Source organism: Salvelinus namaycush, chromosome 3 (genome assembly GCF_016432855.1).
Source record: "Salvelinus namaycush isolate Seneca chromosome 3, SaNama_1.0, whole genome shotgun sequence".
NCBI classification, from domain to species: domain Eukaryota; kingdom Metazoa; phylum Chordata; class Actinopteri; order Salmoniformes; family Salmonidae; genus Salvelinus; species Salvelinus namaycush.
In genome coordinates this window covers 25,279,982-25,290,026 of record NC_052309.1, presented here as the reverse complement: position 1 = coordinate 25,290,026, position 10,045 = coordinate 25,279,982, and the positions used below count along the sequence as shown (strand labels likewise).

Sequence of the window (10,045 nt, the reverse complement as noted above, 5' to 3'; positions counted from 1 at the left end):
GTTTAATGACTTCATTGCCTTTCAGGTATCACATCCCTCTCTGTTAACCAGAAATAGTTTAAAAGTTATTTCAAACCCCATTTACAACAGGCCACAAGTGACCATGTCTGTGAAATACATTTTATGTAAACCTAACCCAGAAATACTGACAGACAAAGACAGTGAGTCTATTGTTCTGGATCAAAGGCATGACTAATTAATGAGACTAGAGTTTAGCCAATGTGGGCTACAGGGGCTAGACGCTACATTGCTGCAATTAGTTTCAGCTAGAGGTTAAGAGATATTCTTATGTATGTTTTTGGAAGATGTTGAAGATGACTTGGGTAATAAAAAAAATACATTTGGAGACTGGAAAAGATTTGGAGTTTTTATTATCTTATTTGCCTATGCAGACCTCTTACGCATTTGCAACTTAAAGTGACAGATTGTTAGTGTAAGGTACAAACGTTATATGTCCATCTATCCTGTTCAAATGTAGAGATTACATTAACATGACAACTTGAAATTAACTTTCCTTTTTACATCTGATCCATCTTTTATGCAATGTCTTCAAAGGGGAATCAACAAAGAAAGTAAATTATAATACAGATCTTATCTAACAGAAGAGGAAAGATCGTAATAAAACACTCAAATGTAGTCATTAGAGTGAGAGAAACATCTAGGTGGATTAGCTTGCCAGGCTCTTGGTTGGTTGGGGCTGGAGGTCCTGGTGCCACTGTATCAGACAGTGTTGAAAATATTGAAGAAGTCATTCTTCTGGCCCTTTGGAGTCTCCTCCAGCTCCACAGCCTCACAGAAAGACGGCAGAGTGAACATTTCAGGGGCCTTCACCTCAGTGACCACTTCAGAATTGCTGTAAGAAAAAGAGAAATCACATGAATATTCCGGGCATGCAAGAACCTACACCATAAGCACAATCAGATATACAGTGTAGAACAAAATCTACAATCTTCAAATAAATCTAGTACTGTAATAGGGCAATATGGTAGCAGCATACTTTACATACATGTCAGTGACCTTACCACTGCTTTAAGCAAGTTAAAAGTATGTCACACACCTGAAGAGGAGTGTGATGGAGTCAGTTGAGTAGAAAGTACTGAGTGGTAGACATTCTCCCACAGTAGTTAACACAGAATACTGGCCTGGAGATCAGATAGATAGACAGACAGAAGGACTGACATATACTGTATGTGAATGCTTTGATACACCTCAATAGCCTTGCTATATAAACCATATACAGTATATATCATATATATCATGTATTACTTCATTAATGAAAATCACATTGACAGTCTGACTCCTAATGTGTATCATAATTACCCTTAGTCTCTGCCACGGATCCCATCCATATGTTCACTTTGATGTTCTCCTCCTGAACAGTGTCACTCCCCAAAAACAGCTCAACCTGATGGGCTGCACCAGCGGGGAGTTCAAGAGCGTGAGCATGAGAGTGCAGAGACATCTTCTTACAGGACTGGTTCTTCATGTCAATGTCATAGAAGACCCCCTGAGAGAGATGGTAGAGATGGAGGAAGACTCGGTTATGACAATGCTGTGTCATAACCATAGTAACAAGTGTGTTATACATGTATACTTTGATGTTATAAAGCAGCTATTCTGCATTACAATTGGGTTGGACTCAACTGAAATGTTGTCTTATAAGTGTTTATTTCTGTTAGTTCTCAGTGTTACCTCTTCAAATAGCATCAGGTAGTCCTCCAGATGCTCAGTCTTGTTGAGGTGCATCTCACTTTCAGTGAAACGTAGCTTCTTGTCCGTAGAGTCGTAGCTGTAATGTCCAGTTGCCTTGATTTCACCTCCTGTAAGGGCCATCTGTTTTATCAAGAGAGGAAGAGCGAGAGGAAGATATAAAGAGAGAGAGAGAGAGAGAGAGAGAGATGAGTATGACCCCATTCTGTACCTGCAAAAACATCAGTGGACTAAAACAGGATTGCCTGAGCTGAATGTCTGGTTTGGTTTTGAAATAATGGAAATATAGCCACACGGTATCCTTACATGAAACTGGACATTGATAATGGTTAATTATTAATTAATGGACAACTCACCACAGTCAGGACCCCAGTCATATTAGGTGATGCTAAAAGACAAAAACGGCATTTAGACAGATTTTAAAACTCAGAGATATGTAGACATATAGGTATAATTTAAGTTAGAGGCTGTCAAATCTATGAACCTTGACGATATTACAGAAATAGTCATACAAGTAACAGCAGTTTTCTATTAACTACTACAAGTAGATATAAAGCAGATAATCCTTACTGCAGTGTTGTGGGCCGTGGGACTCTGCCAGGGCGGTGGCACCCAGACACAGCCAGATGGAAAGGGCAGCGAAGGCGAAGTCCTGCATCTTCTTGTGGAGGGAGACTGAGGTTAACACTCAAACTTACACAACTCAGAGAGGATGATCACGACTCCAAGCGGTTCCAGGAACTGTGACAGGATGGATGGACACTGGTCCTTTTATAGTGTCCAACCATGGGATTAAACGGAACACCTCTATGGGTCCAACCCCCACAGTGTCTGTAACAATGGAAGAATGTTTTGGAAAGAGACAAGGGGTGGTTTAAACTTGCTGACCTTTCCTTCCACGTGGACCCTGACAAACAACATCTGCATAAACAGGGACTTAAGGACAAGCCACATGGGGTCACTATGAAGTAATGGTCTGCCTTGCCATTGTGTGTCCTGTTCTGTCCTTGTGTGTCCCCTGTCTTGTCAGCATCTTGTGCTACAGTTGAAGTCGGAAGTTTACATACACTTAGGTTGGAGTCATTAAAACAGTTTTTTCAACCACTCCACAAATGTATTGTTAACAAACTATAGTTTTGGCAAGTCAGTTAGGACATCTACTTTGTGCATGACACAAGTAATTTTTCCAACAATTGTTTACAGACAGATTATTTCACTGTATCACAATTCCAGTGGGTCAGAAATGTACATACACTAAGATGACTGTGCCTTTAAATAGCTTGGAAAATTCCAGAAAATTATGTCATGGCTTTAGAAGCTTCTGATAGGCTAATTGACTTCATTTGAGTCAATTGGAGGTGTACCTGTGGATGTATTTCAAGGCCTACCTTCAAACTCAGTGCCTCTTTGCTTGACATCATAGGAAAATCAAAAGAAATCAGCCAAGACCTCAGAAAAAAATTGTAGACCTCCACAAATCTGGTTTATCCTTGGGAGCAATTCCTAACGCCTGAAAGCACCACGGACACGGGGAGTGTAGCTGGGTCAAGTAGAAGACTTGAGCCAGTTCCCCGTGCTTACCATAAGGAGCAGTTGGCGAAATTGAGGTACGAGTCGGAGAATGTGGAGGAGTTATTGGACAGATTGGAGGAAAGTGAAAGGATGGGAGGTTATGAGACATTCGATGAGTTGTTGGTAATATTGGAGGAGAGCGAAGAGAGAGAGCTGTTGGTTTGGCGTAGTATACACGGTACTCGCCCTGAGGTGTGTGCTTACCGTGGAGAGCGAGAGTACGGGCAGACACCGTGTTATGCGGAAGAGCGCACGGTGTCTCCTGTACGTGTGCATAGCCCGGTGCGGTACATCCTAGCTCCACGTATCGGCCGGGCTAGAGTGGGCATCGAGCCAGGTGCCATGAAGCCGGCTCAACGCAGCTGGTCTCCAGTGCGTCTCCTCAGGCCGGTGTACATGGCACCAGCCTAACGCATGGTGTCCCCGGTTCGCCAGCACAGCCCAGTGCGGGTTATTCCACCTCCCCGCACTGGCCTGGCTACGGGGAGCATTCAACCAGGTAAGGTTGGGCAGGCTCGGTGCTCAAGATCTCCAGTACGCCTTCACGGTCCGGTCTATCCGGTGCCACTTCCTCGCCCCAGCCCAGTACCACCAGTGCCAACACCACGCACCAGGCTTCCAGTGCGTCTCCAGAGCCCTGTTCCTCCTCCACGCACTCTCCCTGAGGTGCGTGTCCTTAGCCCGGTACCACCAGTTCCGGCACCACGCACCAGGCCTACAGTGCGCCTTGAGGGTCCAGCGTGCCCTGTTCCTGCTCCCCGCACTAGCCTTGAGGTGCGTGTCTCCAGTCCGGTACCACCAGTTCCGGCACCACGCACCAGGCCTACTGTGCACCTCAGCAGGTCAGAGTCGGCCGTCTGCTCAGCGCCGTCTGAGCTGCCTGTCTGCCCAGCGTTGCCTGCGCTGCCTGTCTGCCCAGCGCCGCCTGCGCCGCCCGTCTGCCCAGCGCCGCCTGCGCCGCCCGTCTGCCCAGCGCCGTCTGAGCCGCTCGTCTGCCCAGCGCCGTCTGAGCCGCTCGTCTGCCCAGCGCCGTCTGAGCCGCCCGTCTGTCCAGCGCCATCTGAGCCGCCCGTCTGTCCAGCGCCATCTGAGCCGCCCGTCTGTCCAGCGCCATCTGAGCCGCCCGTCTGTCCTGAGCCGATAGAGCCGTACGTCAGTCAGGAGCCGCCAGAGCCGTCCGCCAGTCAGGAGCTGCCAGAGCCGCCCGCCAGTCAGGAGCTGCCAGAGCCGCCCGCCAGTCAGGAGCCAGAGCCGCCCGCCAGTCAGGAGCTGCCAGAGCCGCCCGCCAGTCAGGAGCTGCCAGAGCCGCCCGCCAGTAGGGAGCTGCCAGAGCTGCCCGCCAGTCATGAGCTGCCCGCCAGTCATGAGCTGCCCTCCAGTCATGAGCTGCCCTCCAGTCATGAGCTGCCCTCCAGTCATGAGCTGCCTTCACCCAACTTATTGTGGGAAGCTTGTGGAAGGCTACCTGAAATGTTTGACCCAAGTTAAACAATTTAAAGGCAATGCTGCCAAATACTAATTGAGTGTATGTAAACTTCTGACCAACTGGGAATGTGATGAAAGAAATAAAAGCTGAAATAAATCATTCTCTCTACTATTATTCTGACATTTCACATTCTTAAAATAAGGTGATGATCCTAACTGACCTAAGACAGGGGATTTATACTAGGATTAAATGTATTTGGCTAAGGTCAAATCAAATCAAATGTATTTATATAGCCCTTCTTAAATCAGCTGATATCTCAAAGTGCTGTACAGAAACCCAGCCTAAAACCCCAAACAGCAAGCAATGCAGGTGAAGAAGCACGGTGGCTAGGAAAAACTCCCTAGAAAGGCCAAAACCTAGGAAGAAACCTAGAGAGGAACCAGGCTATGAGGGGTGGCCAGTCCTCTTCTGGCTGTGCCGGGTGGAGAATATAACAGAACATGGCCAAGATGTTCAAATGTTCATAAATGACCAGCATGGTCAAATAATAATAATCACAGTAGTTGTCGAGGGTGCAGCAAGTCAGCACCTCAGCAGTAAATGTCAGTTGGCTTTTCATAGCCGATCATTAAGAGTATCTCTACCGCTCCTGCGGTCTCTAGAGAGTTAAAAAACAGCAGGTCTGGGACAGGTAGCACGTCCGGTGAACAGGTCAGGGTTCCATAGCCGCAGGCAGAACAGTTGAAACTGGAGCAGCAGCACGGCCAGGTGGACTGGGGACAGCAAGGAGTAATCATGCCAGGTAGTCCTGAGGCATGGTCCTAGGGCTCAGGTCCTCCGAGAGAGAGAAAGAAAGAGAGAATTAGAGAGAGCATACTTAAATTCACACAGGACACCGGATAAGACAGGAGAAGTACTCCAGATATAACAGACTGACCCTAGCCCCCCGACACGTAAACTACTGCAGCATAAATACTGGAGGCTGAGACAGGAGGGGTCAGGAGACACTGTGGCCCCATCCGATGATACCCCCAGACAGGGCCAAACAGGAAGGATATAACCACACCCACTTTGCCAAACACAGCCCCCACACCACTAGAGGGATATCTTCAACCACCAATTTACCATCCTGAGACAAGGCCGAGTATATAAACTTCCGACTTCAACTGTATATTCTATGATTCCTTGGGTATGGTCCACCCAATTAGTTTGTAAGCCATGAGACAATATTCAGATAATAATCATACTGTATGAATGCTTACTGCTTGGTCATAAATGTACTTGTAGTGGACAGTAATATTTGACATGTGTATATATAGTATATATGATATTATAAATACCTCACATGCGACTGGTAATAAATGTTTATCTGACTCCATAAAGATAATTAAAATATACAAGCAAGCATCATGCTTGACGTTGACTAGCAAGAATTCGTCTGAGAATTGCCTACACCAAAGGTAGATATTTAATTAACATTGTACAATGAATGGATTCACATACAAGGGATAAAGCTTAAGTTACAAAGCATTAACTTAACGGACAAAGCATGAACAAAGTGATGCTTATTAGGCGGGAGGCCTACACGCCTAGGAAATTGGAACTGATCATATAACCTTCCCCCATGGACTGGATACAGGATAGGAGAGAGAACAAAGGCATTTAATTCCATTTCTAACATCTGAAGGTGTAACCTTTCAACCCAAAACCAACCACCATTGACCAATCAAAAGATACAAAGTTTACAGTATCCTAAACACTCCCAGGCCCAATCTCCACAGGGTGTCACAGCATTTAAAGACTTGTGTCTTGTGTCGTTTCCCTGCTGATGAGACCAATGTAAATAAGACAGCCTACATACTTTATTCGATGGCGTCTCAACAATAAACTGTAATAGACTGCGTAAACTGCGTAGAATATGGTGCACTTTTCAAACTAGAATATCTACTGTGTAAGATCTTCTAAAACTTTACCGAAAGTTTTATTCATGCCCTTACAGTATATTAATAGTGCTTCCTGTGCAGTTTCTGTCTCTATGGCTGTGAACGATCCAGTGATCCTCTGATTAACTAAGGGGGAGTCCAATCCAAACACTGAAAGCCCTGGTCAAATGAGGTCGGCTCACTGTCATCCTGCTGTCTGTCCTCTATTGCTCTACAGCAAACTCTATAAGATAAGAGATTTGTCTTTCCTTTGAGAGGATGAATATGATCACATTGCTGAAGAGGTTACATTTCACTATATCTTCAACTTAAAGGTATGTTTTGAAAAAGTTGTCACATATTGCGCACACCTGGCAACCATCATTGTGCACACCTGCTCCCTATCGTTAAGCACACCTGGACTTTATCACCACCCTGATTACTCACTTCATATAGCCCTTACCAACCTCAGTCATCAGGCAGTATTGGTTCTGTTTTTATGTCCAGATGCTTTTCTTGTTTTGTAACACGCTCGTTATTATTAAACTCACCATCTGCATCCTGACTCGTTGTTACAGAATACTGCCTCAAATTATGGAAGCAGCAGATTACACCATTTTCCAAATGGTCAAGGAACAGGGTCATCTTCTCCACCAACACCACGACCAGCTGGCTCTACTGGGTACGACCATGAAGGAGGTCCTCCACGTTCTCCACCGCCTCGACACCAGCAGCGAGGTTCTCCATACCTCTGATGGACGGCCTCCTACCACGGGTCATCAGTGAGCCAGTCCCCCAGCCTACCCAGCCATCCTCCCAGGTCCGTGATGCCCAACTGTCCCTTCTGGAGAAGTATGATGGTACTCTATCAAAATGTCATGGCTTCCTACTCCAGTGCTCCCTCTATTTCACCTGTCAGACAGGAGCCCCCACCACCGAGAGGTCCAAGGTTGCCACGGTCGTTTCCCTGCTGACCGGACAGGCGTTGGGGTGGGCTACGGCCGTCTGGGAGAGAGGAGGAGCTGGGTTCCTACCAGAGGTTCATGGCTCTGTACAAGGTGGTTTTCAACCATTCTCCAGAGGACAGAGAAGGAGGTGCGTGACTTTTCCAATTCCACCAAGGTGCCCAAACCGCTGCGGAGTACGCCCTCGCCTTTTGGACTGTGGCAGCCTCCAGCGGATGGCATGAACCGGCACTCCACACTCTATTCTGCAGTGGACTGCACGAAGAGGACCAGATGGAGTTGGCATGTCGGGATGACAACATATCCTTGGACGCTCTCATCGCGATGGCCATCTGTCTGGATAACCTTCTTCGGGCGAGTCGGTGTCCACCTCACCACTCACCTCCCTCCTTTGGCTGTCCTGAGGCAGAGCCTGAACCCAAGGAGGTAGGGGATACACACCTCCCAGAGGCGTCGCTGGAGACAGCTAGGGCTCTGTTTCTATTGCAGTCACGAGGGGCACCAGCTGGATATGCGACCATTGGGATCCTACACAATTACTCACGTCACAGCACCACTTACCCTCACCATGGGACCCAAGCACCAGCAAAGCCTTCCCTTCTTCATCACCGCACCCGTACACAAAGTCATGCTCGGCCTACCGTGGCTCCAACTCCATAACCCCACCATCTTCTGATCAAAGATGAGAATCACCGCCTGGGGACCAGGATGCCGGAGGACCTGCTTTCCTACACCCTGTTTTTCTACCCCTATCAAGCGGTCCTCCCGTATCATTTGCCCCGTGTTTTGGGAGGTAGCTGTGGACATCTGCCAGGCTCTGGAGGGAACCCGCTTCTGCCCTCGTGTGCGCCTACGTCCCCACGGGGTGAGAGATTGGCTGTTGACCTGGGCACACACATCCCTCACCGCTGGACACCCAGGTATCATCAGCACCATCTAATCCCTCTCCGATAAATACTGGTGGCCCACCTTGGCGCAGGACTTTGCCCACTATGTCAACTCATGTTCGGCATGTACTCAATCCAAATCTCCCTGGCACTCTCCAGCAGGTAAACTACTTCCCCTTCCCGTGCCCCAGAGGTCTTGGTCACATCTGTCCATAGACTTTGTAACGGATCTCCTCCTTTCTGATGGTTTTACCACTATTCTGATTGTTGTTGACATTCTCCAAATCTTGCCGTTTTATCCCGCTCTCTGGTCTACCTACCGCTCTCCAGGTTGCTGAGGCACTATTCCAGCAGGTCCTCTGGCACTATGGCCTTCCGGAGAATATTGTTTCCGACCGTGGTCTCCAATTCACTTTATGGGTCTGGAAAACCTTTATGGAAAAGCTGGGGGCCACGGTCAGCCTCACATCTGAGTCACTGCAAGGTCCGGCAGGTGGAGTGGGCCCAGTTCCTTCCCTGGGCGGTATGTGCCCAGAACTCGGTCACTCCTCCACCGGGCTGACTCCATTCCAGTGCGTCCTGGGATATCAGCCAGCCCTGGCTCTGTGGACTCTGAGCCAGAACGAGGGCCCTAGCAGTTGACGAGTGTTTCCGTCGCGCAAAGGTGTGGAACGCCGCCCACATGAGGCTCCATTTTGCCCTCCGCTGTCAGAAGGACCAGGTGGACCGCCACTGCTGTGAGGCTCCCGTGTTCCATCCTGGTGATTGCATCTGGCTCTCCACCAGGAACCTCCCGCTCCACCTGCCCTGCCGGAATCTGAGCCCCCGGTTTGTGGGGCCCTTCAAGGTCCTCCAGAGGGTCAATGAGGTAACCCATCGTTTAGAACTCCCCACTAACTACGGGATCTCATCATCTTTTCATTTTTCCCCTCAGTCCGGTGGTTCCTGTTCCCCTGGCTGATTCCGTCCCCCATGACACCCCTCCACCTCTCGTGGACATTGAGGGAAGCCCCGCCTATGCTGTTAGGTCCCTCCTGAACTCCTGCCGTTTTGGGGGTCGGATCCAGTAACTGGTGGACTGGGAGGGGTACGGTCCTGAGGAGCACTCTTGGGTCCCGTTGGCGGACATCCTGGACCCCAACATCATCCAGAATTTCCATCCCCGCCGACCAACCCGCTCCTCGCGGCCGTCCTCCTGGCCGGCGTCTTTCTGCGGCTGAAACCGCATGTCAGGTGGGGTATTGTGCTCCCTCTCTCTGGTGCTCGACGTCGCCGGTCTACTAACCACCGGTCCTGGCAACCCATATTGCGCACGCCTGGCAACCATCATTGAGTACACCTGCTCCCCATCGTTAAGCACACCTGGAGTTCATCACCACCATGATTACTCTCCCTTCATATAGCCCTCACCAACCTCAGGCAGTATTGGTTTTGTTTTCATGTCCAGACGCTTTTCTTGTTTTGTAACTCTGTTTGTTATTATTAAACTCACCATCTGCACCTGCTTACTAACTCCCTGCGTCGTTACACACATGAAAACAAAAAATTCCCCCGGGAGTCGAC

At 48.6% G+C, this 10,045-nt stretch overlaps 1 protein-coding gene across 1 annotated transcript; it reads right to left on the bottom strand.

Annotated features, from left to right (window-relative positions):
* Nucleotides 1-346: 346 nt before the first annotated feature.
* LOC120044291 (ependymin-2) lies at nt 347-2,444 on the bottom strand. Its single transcript, XM_038988901.1, has 6 exons — nt 2,281-2,444; nt 2,067-2,098; nt 1,693-1,833; nt 1,321-1,507; nt 1,058-1,142; nt 347-853 (listed from the first exon to the last, which is right to left on the bottom strand). The coding sequence occupies exons 1-6, from the start codon at nt 2,366-2,368 to the stop codon at nt 721-723; spliced, it is 666 nt and encodes a 221-aa protein (XP_038844829.1). The 5' UTR covers nt 2,369-2,444; the 3' UTR covers nt 347-720.
* Between the last annotated feature and the right edge of the window lie 7,601 nt (nt 2,445-10,045).